The sequence below is a fragment of the Piliocolobus tephrosceles genome, chromosome 15 (genome assembly GCF_002776525.5).
Source record: "Piliocolobus tephrosceles isolate RC106 chromosome 15, ASM277652v3, whole genome shotgun sequence".
NCBI lineage: Eukaryota > Metazoa > Chordata > Mammalia > Primates > Cercopithecidae > Piliocolobus > Piliocolobus tephrosceles.
This window is the reverse complement of record NC_045448.1, coordinates 43,740,286-43,760,072: the sequence shown is the minus strand read 5'-3', so window position 1 is coordinate 43,760,072 and position 19,787 is coordinate 43,740,286. Positions and strand designations below refer to the sequence as shown.

The window sequence follows — 19,787 nt, the reverse complement described above, 5'->3', positions numbered from 1 at the left end:
TATTGGCTGCCTACTGTGTTTCAGCACTCTTCTAGGAATTGGGGGTAGAATGAATGAAACTCCAGAATGGAGGTTACATTCTAAGGGGAAGATAGAAAATAGACAAAGTAAATAAGTAACATTTATAGGCTATTAGATGGCATGAGTGCTGTCTAAAAGCGGGGAGAGAGGAAAGGGGACATAAAGGATGGGGTGAGGGTTACAATTTAAAATATTATGGTCACTTCATATAGCTTTGCTCAGACGTGATAAGATAATTGAGATTGACCTGAAAGGGATGAGGCAATGATTGTTGAGTATATTTGAAAGAAGAGTATTTTGGATGGAAGAAACAGCAGGAGCAAAGACTCGTATGTCAGAACAGAGCAAGGCCATGTGGCTAAAGCTAAGTGAACAAGGATCAAGATGAGGTCTGGATTGTGATGGATGCCGTTTTAAAAATCAAGAAAAGAAAAGAAAAAAAAAGATGAGGTCAGGAGCTTACGGTAGTGCCAGATTGTGTAGGGAGGACCTTGTAGGTCACTGCAAACACTTCGTCTAGTACTTTAACCGAGAAGGATATTGTTGGAGGCTTTGGTAAGAGAAGTGACATGATGTTTTAACGGTGTCACTCTGCCTACTTTGTTGAGAATAATCTGGGATATGGGAGAGAAGCAAGATGGAAGCAGGGAGACCAGATGAGCTGATAGGTCAGGGAATTCCAGTGATGGTAGTGTGGAGTTGTAATTTTCTGGCTGTATTTTGAAGGTTTAGTTCAGTATTCCCACATTTGTATGATTCTCTTCCCTCCCCATATATTCTGGGGCTATTAGATTGTCAGATTTTTAATATTTGTTTCTTTTTCTAGCTCACTAAATAGCCTACCTGAATTTTTTCTACCTGAGGCTGTACACCGTTTTACTTCTCGTCTTCAGGAAGAATTGAATACTACTGACTTATACTCTTATAGGAAAGTAATGGACAATATATCTTCCTGTATGGAGAACTTTAACTTGGGTAAGGCAGCACTTTTCTAGTCTTTTTTCTGGCTAACGCCTCTCATCACATCATAGGTTTTAAATGATACTAATTTTGGTCATGAAATTCCTTACCAGCGTTCATTTTTTCCTCTACAGGTAGAGCAGGTGTTAATAATCTGCTTAAAAATGGTAAGTCCTATTATTTTATTTTGTTCCATGAGTTGATGGCTTCTATGAGTCATTTTGGAACTGGCTCTTTTAAGTTTCTTGGCAATAGGTAGAGCATTGTAGAGAACTCAGGTACATCATGCCCCTTCTTTTTAAATTTTTGTTTCTATATCACAGTATCATTTTATATAACAGTGATATAAAATATTTTATTTTATTGAAGTTCACAGTTTTAAATTCTGGTTTGTCATATTCTTTTGTTTCAGTGCTTCATTTTCTGCAGAAGAGTTTAATTGAAATCCTGGAAGAAAATAGGCAAGTGCTATATGTTGGCATTTGTGTGTACACACTTGCAGTTGTACATTGTCTTTGTACACAGAAAAATTTGAAAGTCTCAGAATGTGATCTTTTCATCCCTCTTCATTAATATTATTACTATTACATTTTTTTGAGACGGGGTCTTGCTGTGTCACCCAGGCTGGAGTGCAGTGGTGTGATCATAGCTCGCTGCAGCCTCAACCTCCTGGGCTCAAGTGTTTCTATCACCTCAGCCTCCCATGTAGCTGAAACTACAGGCATGCACCACAACACCCAGCTAATTTTTGTATTTTTTTGGAGACAGAGTCTCACTATGTTGCCCAGGCTCGTCTTAAACTACTGGACTGAAGTAATTTACCAGCTTTGACCTCCCAAAGTGTTGAGATTACAGGCGTTAGCCACTATGCCCAGCCCCTTTCTCCATTAATATTAGACCCAATTATTTAAATTTATTTTTTAGAGGTTTGATATTTAATTTTAATAAATAGAAAATTTTAATATTTAAACTATATTAAAATATTTAAATTAAAAATTAAACATTTAATAGTTATGAGAATAAGTGAAAGAACTCTTTTCCTCACCTGAGTGTGTTCCTTTTTCATAGCATCCTGTTTTTATTTCGTGAGTGAAATATCCTCTGTTATTTCTCTGAGGATGTATTCATGATAGTTTTTTGTTTTTTATCATCTTTACATAGTCTCTGTTTCTTCCAAGTTGCTTGTTTCTGTTTGCTGGTTTTGTTCAGTATATTTCTTATTAGAAGCTTTCCTCAGAAGTCTGGTGATCCTTGGCTGGGCAATTACGTATTTCTTTCTTTCTATCTATCTATAAATTTTTTTTTTTTTTTTTGTGACAGGGTCTCGTTCTGTTGCCCAGGCTTGAGTGCAGTGGCACGATCTTGGCTCACTGCACCTCTTGCCTCCCCTAGCTCAAGTTATACTCCCACCTTAGTCTCCCAAGTAGCTGAGACTACAGGTGTCTGCCACAATGCTTGGCTAATTTTTTTTTATTTTTAATTTTTTGTAGGAATGAGATCTCACTATAATGCCCAGGCTAGTCTTGAACTCATTGGCTCAAGTGATCCTCCCTCCTTGGCTCCCAAAGTGCTAGGATTATAGGTGTGAGCCACCGTGCCCAGCTAGGGTAGTCATATTTAATAATGGGACACCAAGGATTGATTTGAATGTCTGTGCCTATGGGTGGAGTTGACTGCGGATTTTATTGTAGGCTAGTCTAGCTGGGCTGTTTCTTGGGGGAACTCTTCCTTGGGAAAACCTAAAGATGTCAGTATTTTTAAATCTTTTTGCTTAGATACTGGATTTGCCATGGAAGAATCTTCCAAACCATTGTCTTAATAGTCTGGTTCCTGAGTGAGGGAAGAAGGCTGAGGTCTCAGTATTTGACCTGCGTTGTGCATATATTTACCTAATTCTCCTTTTTGTAATATGTTGTTGCCTTATCTGTGTGTGCTATCTTCCTTGCCAGACACCTGTTTTACCTTTTCTAAAGATAAACAGGTTGTTTGCTGGCTCGGAGGTGTTTAGTCTTCCTGTTTTCAATCCTATATTTACCTGCACATCAAGGAGTACATAGTGCCAACAGTTTCTGAGCCATTTGGTACTACAAATCAAATGGCTTCTGGGCTTGTTCCCTGGCTGAGCGTCCCCTTTTCTTGATTCTGCTGTCAGTTATCACTCATCCATCTGCTTTGCAGCTTCTGAAATATTATTGTTATTGTCTTGTTGCATATTGGTTGCCTTTAGAATTTATCTTTTTACGTTTTAAATCCTATGGCTGTTGGTTTGAGGAGGTTCTGGGAGAGAGGAGAAATAATACCTGTACATCATCATCTTTCACTCAAGGTAGCCTTTTGCCATAGCAGGAACTCTGTCTCTTCTCCTTTTTGGCTCTTCTTTTTATGCTCATCGTGTAAAGGTGGGTTCTGTCCTTTTTATTTTGTTTGTTTGAACTGCTTAATAACGTCCACTTTGGTGTCAGCCACCACCTATATACTCAGGATTCCCGAATTTATTACTCCAAGTTAGATCTCTTTCCTGAGTGGTAGACTGATGAATATCAGTTGACAGTTGACTTGTGGACATCTCAGCTTGGATGTTCTACAGGTACCTCAAGTTCAGTGTGTCCAAAAGAAAGGACATTTTATTATTTAAAAAAAAAAATCATTTCCTGTAGCCCCAGGTAACCTCTATTCTACTTTCTATCTTTTTGAATTTGTGTATTCTAGGTGATTCTTATGAATCATATAATATTTGTCCTTTTGTGTCAGGTTTATTTCATTTATGTTTCCTTTTTTTTTTTTTTTTTTTTTTTAATGAGACAAGTTCTGGCTCCGTCACCCAAGCTGGAGTGCAGGATCGTGGCTCACTGCAACTTCTGCCCCCCAAGCTCAAGCGATCCTTCCACCTCAGCCTCTGGAGTAGCTGGGACCACAGACGTCCACCACTATGCCCTGTTTTTATATTTTTGGTAGAAATAGGGTTTCACCATGTTGCCCTGGCTGGTTTCAAACTCCTAAGCTCAAGCAGTGCCCCTGCCCCAGCCCCCCAGAGTGCTGGGATTACAGGTGTGTTTTCAAGGGTCATCCACGTTTGTAGCATGTATCAGAATTTCCTTTTTGTGGCTGAATAATATCCCATTGTATGTGTAGACCACATGTTAATCCATCTGTCGATGGACGTTTGGTCTGTTTCTACCTTTAGGCTATTGTGAATAATTTTGCTATAAACATTGATGTACAAGTATATCTTTGAGTCTCTGCTTTTAGCTCTTTTGGGTATATACATAAGAGTGGAATCATAAGATAATTCTATGTTTAAGTTTTTGAGAAACTACCAAGTTGTTTTTCCTAACTTTTGCCTTAATAGGATAATTCTGTGTTTTGCTGTGTTGAGAACTGACTGAGAGGGAAGGACAGAAGCTGCAAGAGACCAGTTAGGAGGCTATGGCAGTAACCCAAGGAGAGATGAGAGTGGTTCAGGCCAAGATATAGCAATGGAGTTGGTCTGATTCTAGATGCATTTTGAAGGTAGAACCAACAGGAATTTCCTATAGATGCAGTGGAGAGGAGGGGTGGCAAGGATGATTACAGTGTTTTTGTAGGATAAAGATGCAGCAGGTACAGCAGATTTGGAGTTGAAGATAAGTTCACTTATTTAGAGATGTCTGTTAGACATCCAGGTAAAAATATCAATAAGTTAGATATACCAGAAAGGAATTAGACAGAGAGGTCTGGGTTGGAGATAAAAATTTGGGAATTATCAGCACGTAGATTATAATTTAAAGCTGATGAACTAAAAGAGATCAGCAAGGGAGAGAATTAGATGGAGAAAAGAAGAGGAATAAAGACTGAGCCCTAGACTTTTCTAACATAAAAAGATCAGGGAGAAGAGGATGAATTAGTGAAGGTATCTGAGAAGGAGTGCTGGTGAAGTAGGGGAAATTCTGCGAGAGAGCCTGGCATTTTGGAAGTCAGGGAGGGGCCGGACACGGTTTCTCACACCTGTAATCTCAGCACTTTGGAAGGCCGAGGCAGGCGGATCACTTGAGTTCAGGAGCTCGAGACCAGCCTGGCCAACATGGCGAAACCCCTGTCTCTACTAAAAATATAAAAATTAGCCGGGCATGATGGCTTGCTTGTAATCCCAGCTACTTGGGAGGATGAGGCAGTAGAATTGCTTGAACCCGGGAAGCGGAGGATGCAGTGAGCCCAGATTGCACCATTGCACTCCAGCCTGGGCGACAGAGCGAGACTGTGTCTCAAAAAAGAAAAAAAAAGCCAGGGAGGGAAAATATATCAATGTTGAGAGAGTGTTCAGGTTTGTAAGTTATGTCATTCTTTTTTTTTTTTTTTTTTTTTTTTAAGATGGTGTCTTGCTTTGTCACCCAGCTGCAGTGCAATGGTGCCATCTCGGCTCACTGCAACCTCTGCCTCTGGGGTTCAAGTGATTCTCCTGCCTCAGCCCCCTGAGTAGCTGGGATTACAGGCATGTACCACCACACCTGGCTGATTTTTGTATTTTTGGTAGAGACATGGTTTCGCCATGTTGGCCAAGCTGGTCCCAAACGCCAGACCTCAAATGATCTGCCTGCCTCTGCCTCCCAAAGTGCTGGGATTACAGGTGTGAGCCACTTCGCCCAGCCCAAGTTCTGTCATTCATTCTTGATTTCTTATCTTTGCCCTAAAAGAAGTGAAGTTAGTTGTTGGCTGAGAAAAAGGGATATGTTGATAAGTAAAGAGTGTTGAAAGTTTGCAATTAATATCTACGTAATTGGAATGTTTGTATGAATGGAAGAGAGAGGAATACATTATCATAATTTAAAATTGATTTTGGGCCTTTGAGGAATGTATTTATTTTGCCGGGAGTTAGAAATGTTCACATTTTTGTTTGAATTTCCTTTTGTAATAATGTCTTTTCTTCTTTATAGAAAACGTGCTGGAAATCATATTATTCAAACACAGTTGATGAATGACTTATTGGTAGGCATTAGAGTTTCAATGATGTTAGTACAGAAAGTACAAGATTTCCAGGGAAATCTTTGGAAGGCTTCCAATTCTCCCATATGGCAAAATATGTGTGGATTGCTGAGTATTTTTACCAAGTTTTTAAGCCATGGTAAGTGTAACAAATTATATACAAATGATATATAATTGACAGTTAAAATTGAGTGCCAATCAGCTTTTCCTACTAACAGTATGAAAAGTGATACTTAACTGAGATGTGGAATGTATCCTTAATCAGCCTCCCAAAATGGAGGGAGGCCCTGGATTACATGGTTTTATTTTATTTTATTTTATTTTATTTTTTTTGAGACCGAATCTTACTCTGCTGCCCAGACTGGAGTGTAGTGGTGTGATGTTGGTTCACTGCAACCTCTGCATCTTGGGTTTCACCTCCCAGGTTCAAGTGATTCCTGTGCCTCAGCTTCTGAGTAGCTGGGATTACAGGAGGGTGCCGCCACAGCTGACAAATTTTTTGTATTTTTAGTAGAGACAGGGTTTCACTGTGTTGGCCAGGCTGTTCTCAAACTCCTTGCCTCAAGTGATCTTCTCACCTTGGCCTCCCACGGTGCTGGGATTATATGTGTGAGAGCCACTGTGCCCAACCTGATTGGCTGAGTTCTATTTCTTGCCTTGGAAGATAGGTTCAGGGGTGATCACTTTTAAATAATTTATTAAGCTATAAATTTGTTTTCTGTCACTTTTTTTGGAATCTGTGGTTTATTATTATAATAAGATTAACAAAAAAGTGATCCCTAACACAAGTATTTATATAAAAAGTTGAATTATCCTCTTCACTTCCCATTCTATATGGTAATATATGTATGAATGTAACTTAATTAAAAACATGCTAATGGGATCTCTTTAGAGCTCTTGTTAGTAAAAAACAATAACTGACTCTGGTTTTGCTAGGCTGATTGGAAAACAATAGCATCTCATTGTCTGTGGTTTGTTTTTTTTTTTTTTGTCTGAGATGGGGAGTCTGTCGCTGTTGCCCACACTGGAGTGCAGTGGCGTGATCTTGGCTCACTGCAACCTCGCCTCCCAGATTCAAGTGATTCTCCTGCCTCAGCCTCCCGAGTAGCTGGGATTACAGGTGTGCACCACCATGCCTGGCTAATTTTTTTTTGTTTTGTATTTTTAGTACAGACGGGGTTTCACCATGTTGGCCAGGCTGGTCTGGAACTCTTGACCTCAGGTGATCTGCCTGCCTTGGCCTCCCAAAGTGCTGGGATTACAGGCGTGAGCCACCGCGCCCAGCCTCATTGTGTTTTTAACGCTGGTAATGAAACTCTTAGCTATATTTTGTCCAATTAGTATTTCCATTTTTCTTTTTGCCTGGGTTCTCAGGTATTGAAAGGAAAGTAGTTGAAGTTACTTTTATTAAGACATAACTTACAGAAAACTTTTCAGAGGTTATTAACTTTTTAAAAGAGGACTGTGTTAGTCTAAAAAAGATTCTCTAACTAATGAAATGTAGAGAATACATGATTTTAATATGCTTCAGCCTTGCGTGGTGGCTCATGCCTGTAATCCCAGCACTTTGGGAGGCCAAGGCGGGCTGATCATGAGGTCGGGAGATTGAGACCATTTTGGCCAACGTGGTGAAATCCTGTCTCCACTAAAATATAAAAAAAAAAATTAGCCGAGTGTGATGGCATGCACCTGTAGTCCCAGCTACTTGGGAGGCTGAGGCGGGAGAATCACTTGAACCCGGGAGGCGGAGGTTGCTGTGAGCCAAGATCATGCCACTGCACTGCAGCCTGGTGACAGAGCAAGACTCTGTCTCAAAAAAAAAAAAAAAGTAGCTACTTTTCTGAAAAGTTGATGGCACCTAATCAGTACTATTCTTTTCCAGCATTTTAAAGTTCATAATCAGTAAAGTGTTTAGCTGCAAGTAACTGAAAACCAAACCTCCTTTCTCACATAACAAGTTCAGAGGCAGTTGATCCAGAACTGGTATAGGCAGTGTATGACCTACACATTTTCTGCTTTTCTGCTGTGCCATCTTCAGCAGGTTGGCTTTCACCCACGTTTGTTGCCTTGTGATTGCCATATGACTGCTGTAGCTCCAGATGTGTCTTTATTCAAGGCAGGAAGAAGGAAGGCCAGTTGCGTCTTTACTTTTAATCAGGATACTCAAGTGACTGGCTTACATCCAGTTGGCCTGAACCCTCTTATATACCTACCTTTAGTTGCAAAGAAGATTGAAGAAGCAGGTATCCTGCTTTTGGCTGGGCATGTGGCTTCCCCAATCAAAGTCACAGTTTTGTTATCAGGGTTGAAGGGCAGAATGGATATTTAGTACGTAGTTTATGATGTCATACTTCTTTCCCCAGGTTGAACAATTCACCATGGTATTAGAGGCTAATAGAGATAAAACAAAAAGAAGATATCAAGTCGAAACTGGTTGCTATGGGTACAGTGTCAGTGCTAGCAAAGTTTGTAGTTAGCACTTATGTACATTCTTTATACAAGCCCTGAAATCTCTTTCTGAAAAAGTCTATGTCTGTAATGATTGGGATACAGAGGCATTGGTGGAGAGGAAGGGACAGGTGGTGTTGCTGTTAGGGAAACAGTAGTTGGAGAGGAAGAAAGTGTATGTTAGAGGAGAGAGAAAGGAATCACATTTATTGAGTATCTATATGCTGGGCTTAAAAGCCTTTATATTCGGCCAGGCGCGGTGGCTCACGCCTGTAATCCCAACACTTTGGAGGCTGAGGCGGGCGGATCACAAGGTCAAGAGATCGAGACCATGATGGCCAACATGGTGAAACCCTGTCTCTACTAAAAATGCAAAAGTTAGCTGGGTGTGGTGGCACGCACCTGTAATTCTAGCTATTCGGGAGGCTGAGGCAGGAGAATCGCTTGAACCCAGGAGATAGAGGTTGCTGTGAGCCAAGATCATGCCACTGCACTCTGACCTGGCAACAGAGTGAGACTGCTTCTAAAAAGCCTTTATATTCATTGTTCATCTAAACCTGACACTGTGTCAGTTAGGAGTTATCCCATTTTACAGAAGAGAAAACAGAGTATATGGGATTTTAAATAATTTATGTAAGACGTATTCACCCAGGAAGTGGTCAGACTAGAAATTGTAGCCAGGCCTATCTGGCTGCTCAGCATCTGCTCTTTCCACTGTATCAGAATATTCATTATTTAACATAAGCTGTCTTCTTTTTTGCCAAATAGATGATCTATTACAGACTGTACAGAGCACGTCTGGATTAGCTATTATTCTTTTTATTAAGACTATATTTCACCCATCTGAAAAGATTCCTCATTTGGTAAGTGCATCTCCTTTTTAGAATTGTACTTTGTTGAGAGTTAGAGTATGTTTAAAAAATATTTTTGGCTTGGTGCAGTGGCTCACACTTATAATCCCAACACTTTGGGAGGCCAAGGCAGAAGGGTCACTTGAGGCCAGGAGTTTGAGATTAACCTGGGGAGTTTAGCTAGACCTTCTCTCTACAAAAAATAAAAAAATTCGCTGGATATGGTGGTGCACACCTGTAGTCCCAGCTCTTGAGAGGTTGAGGTGGGAGGATCGCTTGAGTCCAGGAGTTTAAGGCTGCAGTGAGATAAGGTTGCACAAGCCTGGGCAGCAGAGTGAGACCTTGTCTCTTAAAAAAGAAAATTAAAAATATTTTTAAAGAAGTGAATTAAAAGAATTTTTTTTTTGCATTGTCTGGTTCCTTCTGATGACCCTTTTCTGTTATTATAAGAGACAATTCCAAAATTTCAGATAAAGCAACAGTAACAAAAAGACTAACAGTCACCTGTAAGCCCATCTCACAAAGATAATCACTATAAACATTTTTGATGCATATTCTTTTAGTTTTTTCTAGTGCTGTTTGTTCAGTGTCATCTCTCATTAGTATGTTAAAAGATATTTTTAATGTTAAAATTATGCATATTAATGTATAGATACATACACAGTAATAACCTTTCTGATAAATGTGTTTTTTTATTAAGAATAACCCAAATCATGTACTTTAGACAGGAAGCATGCTAGATAGAGTCAATTTTTCAGTAAATTTGCTTCTTACAGAAAGTATAATTTGATAATTTAGGCCACAATCCTTGTATTTTTTACTAGTAGGTTTCTTTTTTTGCTTGCTATATTATATGGAAACTTATTTTATCTTTTTACCTTACCTTAGAAAAATATATGTGCATTATTTTGTGAGATCACACAAAGTAATTATCTTTGGATAAGTTGAAGATGTTTATTTCTCAAATCACCTCTAAAAGCATTTGTTTAAAAAAAAAAAACCAAAAAAAGAGTTGTTAAGCTTATCCACTTGCAGGTGGCGATGTGTTGTGCTCTGCCAGTACATTCCAACCAGCAAAATCATTCACGTACTTGATGTAATTGTTTTCCTTTAATATTAATACAATAATAATGACGTTTGTGGGTATTTTATCTTTGGGTTTAGTCATTTTTCCTAGGATTTTTCAGGGGAAAGAGATGTTTGGGTTTGTATTTTGAAATATCTCTGAAGTTTTAAAAGCTTTATGTGCATTAGCTCTGCTATATTTTTCCAGATTAGCAGTGTGCTTCTTCGTTCAGTGGACTGCACTAGCGTCCCCGAGTGGTTTATGAGCAGCTGCAGAAGCCTCTGTTGTGGTAACGTCTCTGGGTCAGCTGTCTTATTCCTATGTCAGGGGACACTTGCCATGTTGGACTGGCAGAATGGGAGCATGGGTCGGAGTGGGGAGGCCCTTCTCTTGGATACTGCACATGTTTTGTTCACCTTGAGTTCACAGTGAGTTTTGATGCTATCGTCTCATATTTTGTTTCACTTGTAAGACATTTAAAAGATGTAGTCCAAAAGCTAGAGTGGCTTGTGCCTGTAATCCCAGCTACCCTCCCGGTAGGCTGAGGCAAGGGGATCACTTGAGGTCAGGAGTTCAAAACCAGCCTGGGTGACATAGTGAGACCCTCTCTGTACAAAACTTTTAAACCTTAGCCGGATGTGGTGGCATGCACATGTAGTCTCAGCTACTTGGGAGGCTGAGGTGGGAAGATTGCCTGAGCCCAGGAGGCCAAGGATGCAGTGAGATATGATTGTGCCACTGCACTCAAGCCTGGGTGACAGAGTGAGATCCTATCTCAAAAAAATAAATAAATGAAATTATTGCTGCAGGTTAGCCTGTGAAGAACATTTCTAAAATTAATTTTTAACATTTTCAATGTTATCATTTTTTAAAACTATAAAAGTTTTATATGTATAGTACTTTAGAATTTATAAAGAACTTCAACAAAGGTAATCTAATGTGATCCTCATATGTCTACTATATAGGATAAGAAATCTAATTTGTTGAATGGGCAAAGGGAGGCTTAGAAAAGTAAATGCTTACCTAAGAGCATATTGCTAATAAGAACCTGAGACAGCAATATTAGAAGGTCTTCTGACTTCATGGGGCTGTATATTGTATTTTTGTGGTGTTTTTGCCATAATGGCTGAAAGTGATCACATATATGAAATGTCAAAACATATATACAGCTTGATAATAATGAACATATGAATAAAGGAAAATTAAAATAATTTTTTACATACTGGAGCTGTAATTAATATATTATGCAATTCATAAATTTAAAGTGTACAATTCACTTTATTAGTTTATTCACAGAGTTGTACAACCACCAGCATTTCAAAAATTAATTTTTAGTATTCTTCATGCTTTTTTCTTTAAAACATTTTTTTCCTCAAATTTGTTTTTACCATAGTTTTTTAAAACTATAAAAATTTCTACATGTGTAGTGCTTTAGAATTTATGAAGAACATTAACATAGGTAATCTAAAGTGATCCTCACAAGTCTGATAAACTATCAACATTTCTAAAATTAATTTTTAACATCTTAAAAGTTAATTCAAACAACTTTAGAATATTTTTATCACAAAGAAGCCCCATTCCCCCAACCATCTCCAACCCTTGGCTTTCCTTATGTTTTAAATTACATGTATAGGCCAGGCATGGTGGCTCACGCCTGTAATCCCAGGTGTGCAGATCTCAGGCAGGTGGATCACTTGAGGTCAGGAGTTCAACACCAACCTGGTCAACATGGTGAAACCCCGTCTCTACTAAAAATACAAAAAATTAGCCAGGTGTGGTGGCATGTACCTGTCATCCCAGCTACTGGGGAGGCTGAGGCAGGAGAATCGCTTGAACCTGGGAGGCAGGGGTTGTAGTGAGCCGAGATTGCGCCCCTGCACTCCAGCCTGGGTGATAGAGCAAGACCCCGTCTCAAAAAAAATAAATAAATAAAAATAAATAAATTACACATGTAATCATCATCACAATCAAGAGAGTGAATATTTCCATCATCCCCCAAATTTCCCTATGTCCTTTCCTGGACTATTATCATTATTTTTGAGATAAAGTCTGTTACCCAGGCTAGACTGTAGTGGTGTGAGCACAGCTCACTGCAGTCTCACTTGTGAGCTCAAGCAGTCCTCCCACCTCAGCCTCCCAAGTAGCTGGGATTGCAGGTGTGTGTCACCACACCCAGCTAATTTTTAAAATTTTTATAGAGATGGGGTTTCACTGTATTGCCTAGGCTGGTCTTGAACTCCTTTCTGGATTACTTTTTACAAGGTAAAAAGATTCATACACAAATTTGAGATCTGTTTTGTCTTTACTTGTAGTTTTTTGTTCTTGTAAATTTAATAATTGAAATTTGTGCTCATTCTTTGTATTTAATATTTTTAAAGTCTAAATTGTTCTAAAATGAAATTTCTTTTACTAATCAGTTTACAATAATGGATCATGGCTCGTTTTTCTTCAGGATTAAAGAACCAACGCTGGAAATGTTTCTGTCTAGAATCATGGCATCCTGGACTAATTCAGCCATACAAGTCCTTGAATCAGGTTCCCCCAGCCTAAGGGACAGCCTGAATGGGAATTCAAGTATAGTTGGGAGACTTTTGGAATATGTCTATACCCATTGGGAACATCCATTGGATGCTCTGAGACACCAAACCAAAATCATGTTCAAAAACCTTCTCCAAATGCACCGGCTCACTGTGGAAGGTGCAGTTTTGGTCCCTGATCCTTTCTTTGTGAAACTGACTGAGAGTCTTCTGCGATTGGAATGGCATATTAAAGGAAAGTACATGTGCCTTGGTTGTTTGGTAGAGTGCATAGGAATTGAACATATTCTGGCTATAGATAAAACTATTCCATCTCAAATCTTAGAGGTGATGGGGGACCAGTCATTGGTACCTTATGCAAGTGACCTCTTGGAAACCATGTTTAAAAATCATAAGAGTCATTTGAAATCCCAGACTGCTGAGAGTTCTTGGATTGACCAGTGGCATGAGACTTGGGTTTCTCCTCTACTTTTTATACTGTGTGAAGGAAACTTGGATCAAAAATCTTACGTGATTGATTATTACTTGCCAAAATTACTAAGTTACAGCCCTGAAAGCTTACAGTACATGGTAAAGATTCTTCAGACTTCTATTGATGCTAAAACTGGTAAGAAAAATGCATTTTTGTTTTAGTAATTTATAATTATGATGCTTAAATGTAGGTAGCTATGCAGATGCTAATCATATTTAAATTTAAATATCACTTCTATAAATAGTAAACGAGGAGATTAATGATAGATGTTTCGGTTTGAAACGAATGTTCCTGTATAAAGCTGAATGGAGTTTTTTGGCTGAAGTCATTTCTATAAGCTAAAGAATAATTCCACTTACAATGATAAACTTTCCTTTATTACAAGGTTTTAATTCATTTTTTCAAGTTCTGAATTTATTTTGTATTACTGGAATAAAAGTTTGTGTGTCTTATATAATGTGCTTATTCAAGTGATTGAGACAATAATTAAAAATTGTGTTAGGCAAGGTTAAAGACAGGTAACTTGGCAGTAGCAAGTTCTTTTCTCTGGGGAAGTGACAAAATTCAGAGGCATGATCTCAAGAAATAGCCATCTATAGTTACTTAGAATAGGGGTAGACATCCCATTAAAACTCACAAACCCTACAGGAATCACTGCAAATTCAAGCATAATTCAGGATGTGTAAAGTGATGATCATGACACATCGTATAAATCTTAAAATTATTATATTGTTTAACAAAGCAAAAATGTATCGTACAGTGTAATTTTAAGAAATATTTTCAACTAAAATTGTTAAAAACTTTCAGTACTTCAAAGAGTAACCATGAGGTAGCAGGAAAATTTGATTCCCGTATGTGAAAATAAGCCATTTTTTTGTAATTTTTGACAACAGTTGCTCTTGACTTTTTGAAAAGTCATCTGAAATTCAGGATTCAAGAATCTGTTCTGAAGTAAGGTTGTCTTTATTTTTATATCAAGCTGCCCTGTCTTCCTGGTAATGGCTGATGTCCTAGCCTCTGAAACCAGCAGGCTCTTTGTGTTCCTTTTTAAATCTTCTTTACTAGTGAAAAACAGTCACTGTGAAATATGCAGAGAGGTTCAGTGTTTACTTTTAGAGCAATAATAAGTCTGTAGTCACCGATGTGTTTATTTATTTCTCCACCTGATTTTTTTTCCTGATTTACTTCCTGATTCATTTTCTTTTTTTTTTTTTTTTTTTTTTTTTTTTTTTTGAGACGGAGTCTCGCTTTGTCGCCCAGGCTGGAGTGCAGTGGCCGGATCTCAGCTCACTGCAAGCTCCGCCTCCCGGGTTTATGCCATTCTCCTGCCTCAGCCTCCCGAGTAGCTGGGACTACAGGCGCCCGCCACCTCGCCCGGCTAGTTTTTTGTATTTTTTAGTAGAGACGGGGTTTCACCGGTTAGCCAGGATGGTCTCGATCTCCTGACCTCGTGATCCGCCTGTCTCGGCCTCCCAAAGTGCTGGGATTACAGGCTTGAGCCACCGCGCCGGGCCCTCCTGATTCATTTTCTAAGTGTTAGGGAAAAAGTAAAAATGTTAGCAGGTAAATAATGATTTGTTTACGTTAACAATAAGAGAATTATGCTTACCTGAAACGATTGACAAAAGGACAAATCATTTTAAATAATGACTTATTTTAGAATAGGAACTTTAATTTGTGTTGGAAATGAGTTTAAAATGTGATTTTTATTTATTGAAATAAAATGTTAATTGGAAACATGAAAATTAGCAGCTGATAATTACAGTAGTCATTGCATAATATGGTAATTGTCTTTGTTACTGTGCTTTCAGGACAAGAGCAATCTTTCCCATTCTTAGGGTCTTGTAATAGCAGGGGGGCTCTGGGAGCTTTGATGGCATGTCTGCGAATAGCTAGAGCTCATGGACATCTTCAGTCTGCTACTGATACCTGGGAGAACCTCGTGTCTGGTGCAAGAATAAAGCAAGGCTTAATTCATCAGCATTGTCAAGTAAGTAAAGAAAATTACCTGGATTTGTATGTGCAGTAGATCCCTTTCATGTAGCAGTTCAATATAGAGGCCCCTACATTGTGTCCTGCACTGTTTTAGGGAGTTCATAAAGAGAATGAGTAGAAACCCCAGTCTCCCAACTAAACTTTCAGTAGACCCTTTCTCCAAGCTACTGCAAGTTTAGTTGAGGATGTAAGAAAACTTACATAAAACAACTGGAAACTCTTAGAACTGGCAGTACAGATACAAGTGTGCCATCAATACATAAGGACTCCCTTGGGAGGCTCAGAAGAGCCTGATCAGAGCAGGTGGTGCTTGATTAGGAAAGTGATAGATATGATTAGAAAAGAGGAAGCCTTGGAGCAGCATACAAGATGGAGGGACCCAAATGAGCAAGGTCTGGAGGATGATTAAGAACATTGCTTATCAGGCGTGGAGTGTTTTGGACATTTTTTGGAAAGGTCTAATGTTAGGCTAAAGACTTCATTGATTCCCAGGCACCAGCTGGTTTTATTAAGCTAAACCAAAGCCACCCTGTTTTCAGCAAGGAATTACATTAGTGGAAACATGAATTTCCAGAGTGGGAGCAGAAAGTAACCAGGAAACCAGTTAGAAGTGCCTATCAGTAATTTAAGAGTGAGGTGATGGGGTAAAGGGAGTCACTGGAAAAAAAGAGAAAAAGGAATGAAGCTGAGCATTACCATGGAATAAAAATCTTTGATGTTGCATTTTATAAATCCCCAGTTTACACATTTAATTTAATAAAAGAATTGTATGGGAAATAACACTAGGATCTTTGAGATTAAGAAACCTTTCTAAGGTACCTATTGGTGAACTGAAGTTTTTTTTTTCCTTTTGTAGCCTATGTAAGTAATTAAACAATTCAAGTGATTTAGGTTTTGCTTATTTCTTGGAAAATTAACCTTTTATTGCTTGATGTTTTTTAGGTAAGGATAGATACATTAGGCTTGCTTTGTGAAAGTAATCGAAGCACAGAAGTTGTTACCATGGAAGAAATGCAGTGGATTCAGTTCTTTATTACATACAATCTTAACAGCCAGTCTCCAGGAGTGCGGCAACAGATCTGTTCACTTCTTAAAAAGGTAGAATTTCCCATCAGAAGGCATAGGGAAGTGGTGAACTTTGTTTGGGATATGGTTTTTAAAAAGAGCCCAGATTTTGGGAGCGTGTGGGAATGGTCATGGAATTGGGCTACCGCATCTGTTCATGATGGCCCTTCTGTGACCTGTTCTCTGATTCCATAAAGCTTACATTTGGGATTAAAATCCAGAGTGGAAAGCACACACCCCTCCCCCCACCATTTTTTTCCAGGAGTTCAGGATCAGCCTGGGCAACAGTGAAACCCTATCACTACTAAAATGCAAAAAAATTAGCCAGACGTGGCAGTGTGCATCTGTAGTCGTAGCTACTTGGGAGGCTGAGGCAGGAGAATTGCTCGAACCTAGGAGCGGAGGTTGCAGTGAGCCGAGACTGTACCACTCCAGCGTGGGCGACAGAGTGAGACTCAGTCTCCAAAAAGAAAAAAAATAAAAAATAAAAAGAGGGTCTTGCTCTGTCACCCAGGTTGGAGTGCAGTAGTGTGATCATAGCTCACTGTACCCTCCACCTCCTGGGCAATTCTTCCTCCCCAGCCTCTCAAGTAGCTGGGACGACAGGGGCATACCACCATGCCTGTCTAATGTTTAATTTTTTTTTTTTTTTAGAGATAGGGTCTCACTCTGTTGCCCAGGCTGGTCTTAAACTCCTGGGCTCTAGTGGTCCTCCTACCTCAGCCTCCCAAACTGTTGTGGTTACAGGCATGAGCCACCACACATGGCCAAAAGGCCTTTCATTTTGGTGTAGTAAATCAACCTTGGGTTCTTTTTTGTAAAGAAAAAATCTAATGCTGGAGTTAAGGTAGTTTTAAGAAAAATTGGTAACAGGAGAAAGAATGCCATTGCATTTTTATAGTTTTAAGCGCCTCATAAAGTGATCATTATCAAATAATCCAACTTGAATTAATTGTGCAACACATTTATGGGGTGAAGAATTGGTAAAGTAGGGAAATGACTATATCATCTTCAGGTTTGTGCCAACTTAAAGGAAATAGAACTGTGGTTTAATGATAGTATTCTGCTTTGCAATAATAACTTTGTTTTTGGTATAAAAATTATTTTCCATCAAAAAGAAACGTTATAAAATATTAAGAGATTAAAAATCAGTGCTCTCCTTGCCTGACGTTTTATTCTAAAGAATTTGCCTCTCAGGCTGACATTTAAATTTAATGTGTGGGTCACCTCTGCTTCATTTCCTTTGTCTCAAAAGTTGTTTTGTAGGATACAGGAAAGTTCTCAGGTACTTTATAAATTGGAGCAGAATAAATCCAAACATGAACCAGAGAAGAAGTTAACCAAACAGCACCCTTCTGTTTCTTTACAGCAGTATAAGGTAGGTGATATATTTCTAAACATAGACTTTTTTAAAAAATTAAAAAGTATAATGAATAAGCATAAAAGGGAAATAAATGGAAGTCTTTCGGTGAATTGTGTTTCTTGCTTTTTTTCCTTCAAGCTGAGTATTACCTATTTCTTCTGCTGCTTTGGTGCTCTACTTGATGTAGCCTGGGTTATGGAACCAGTGTTGTACTGGAGGACTGTTACAGAATGACGTTAGTGGGCTAACCCCAGTCACTTTCAGCTTATGTGGGCCAGGTGAATTTAGTACTTTAACAGAAGGGTAATTGATGGTACTGAACACCGTCCTTCTCCAGGGCAGAAGACTGCTGTTGCTGGGCCTCTTTTCTCATTAGATTGACATGACTTGCAGAGGCTTGGTATTAATGACTCTTGGCCCATGGTCCAGCTGTGGAGGGAGCTTGCTGTCTGTCTCACATTGGAGTGAGCTTGAAGAGTAGGGCTGGATTTTAGGGCATTGTGTTAATGAAATGGATGGAAACCCAGGTACAGCACCTCCAGTCTGGGCCAGGGCTTAGCTTGACAATCTTGAATTTCTTTTCAACAGAACAGATTGAGCTTTTCACTGTTCTTCCCCCAAATCTAGCCTTTGAGAAGCAGACCCTTTTTTTTCTCCTCAGGCCCAGATAGAAGACAGAACTTACCTATTTATTTTGAGAAAGAGGTAGATGAATAGATTAATGATACATTTGAACTATGACATGCTCACTACTTACTCTAAACATTATTATGGATGCCCTTGGTTTTCAGTTTTGTATTTAAAAGATAAGCCATCAAACAAGGAATATTTCTATTCAAAGGCTAAAATCAACTTGACTTCTTAAAATCTCAATGACGAAGATTGGGAAGTCACAACCTGAATTTTAAAGACATAGGTTTACTCCTGATTCTGCCACTTATTAGTTGACTGACTTGAGTCTCATCAACTATAAGCAGATTCAGTAACCTTTCTCAAAAGATTGATTTGAGGATTAAATGAAAAAGCTCTTTATAGACTGTGTATTTCTCCACTTGATCTTAGCCAAAAGGCCGAGAAGTGATATAAACTATATATCTCTCTACAAAGCCTTGCTGAGAGTCGTTAAAAGCGACTAGCGCTGGCTCATGCCTGTAATCTCAGCACTTTGGGAGATTGAGGCAGGAGGATCACTTGAGCCCAGGACTTCAAGACTAGCCTGGGCAACATAGCAAGACCCCATCTCTATTTAAAAAAAACCAGAGAACAAAAAAAACCTTGAGACGGGCTTGGTGGTGCGCACCTGTGGTCCCAGATACTCAGGAGGCTGAGGCTTGAAGGTTGCTGGAGTACAGGAGGTCAGGGCTGTGGTGAACCTTAATTATACCACTGCACTCCATCCTGGGCAACAGAGCAGTGAGACCTTGCTTCAAAGAATTAATAAATAAAAATTTAAAAAGTGACTAGAATATATATTGAAGCCCCCAGTGTGTGTGTGGGACAGTTAAAAAAATTTCTTTTAAATTAATTAATTTTTTTGTAGATGTGGGTTCTTGCTATGTTACCCAGGCTGGTTTCAAAATCCTGACCTCAAGTGATTCCCCTGCCTCCACCTCCCAAAGTGGTGGGATTACAGGCACGATATACTACCTACTCTCAACATTATTATGGATTATTTTGGATATTATGCCCAGCCTAGTTATTTTGCAGTTTCTCTTAGATCATTGGTAGATTTAACAATGAATATCTCGTTTGCTTTCTTTTTGTAAGGGGTAAAATGATGATTTGTGAAAACTCAATTAAGTACTTGGAAATACAAAAGCTGTTTTTTGGATTGAGATTCTGAATTTTCATGTATGCATGGTTTCTTGGTCTGTGCTTATAAGTATGCATGTTTTGAAAATTAGTGCTTTTAAGAATTAAGACTTTAAAATTGCTTTTAAAATTAAGACTCAGAGTCTTAATCTGAGTCAGTCTCGTGGTTGTGGTACTTTTTCCCTACTGGCACACCTGTGGCTTTTGGAGGTTGTGACCTTGGCACTATATTGTCATG

The 19,787-nt window shown here is 38.9% G+C and overlaps 1 protein-coding gene across 7 annotated transcripts in view; it reads left to right on the top strand.

Moving 5' to 3' along the window:
- THADA (THADA armadillo repeat containing) overlaps nucleotides 1-19,787 on the top strand; it is a 356,633-nt gene that overhangs the window by 7,788 nt on the left and 329,058 nt on the right. For 6 of the 7 annotated variants that reach the window (XM_023195714.1, XM_023195715.1, XM_023195711.1 and 3 more), the window contains 10 exons: nucleotides 848-996; nucleotides 1,116-1,148; nucleotides 1,394-1,442; nucleotides 5,892-6,079; nucleotides 9,157-9,251; nucleotides 10,513-10,733; nucleotides 12,758-13,449; nucleotides 15,126-15,304; nucleotides 16,252-16,407; nucleotides 17,630-17,752. In XM_023195714.1, the coding sequence (XP_023051482.1) occupies nucleotides 848-996; nucleotides 1,116-1,148; nucleotides 1,394-1,442; nucleotides 5,892-6,079; nucleotides 9,157-9,251; nucleotides 10,513-10,733; nucleotides 12,758-13,449; nucleotides 15,126-15,304; nucleotides 16,252-16,407; nucleotides 17,630-17,752 (1,885 nt within the window). Of the gene's footprint in view, nucleotides 1-847; nucleotides 997-1,115; nucleotides 1,149-1,393; nucleotides 1,443-3,985; nucleotides 4,030-5,891; nucleotides 6,080-9,156; nucleotides 9,252-10,512; nucleotides 10,734-12,757; nucleotides 13,450-15,125; nucleotides 15,305-16,251; nucleotides 16,408-17,629; nucleotides 17,753-19,787 lie in introns of those variants that run through there. The other variant, XM_023195716.3, reaches the window with a different exon arrangement.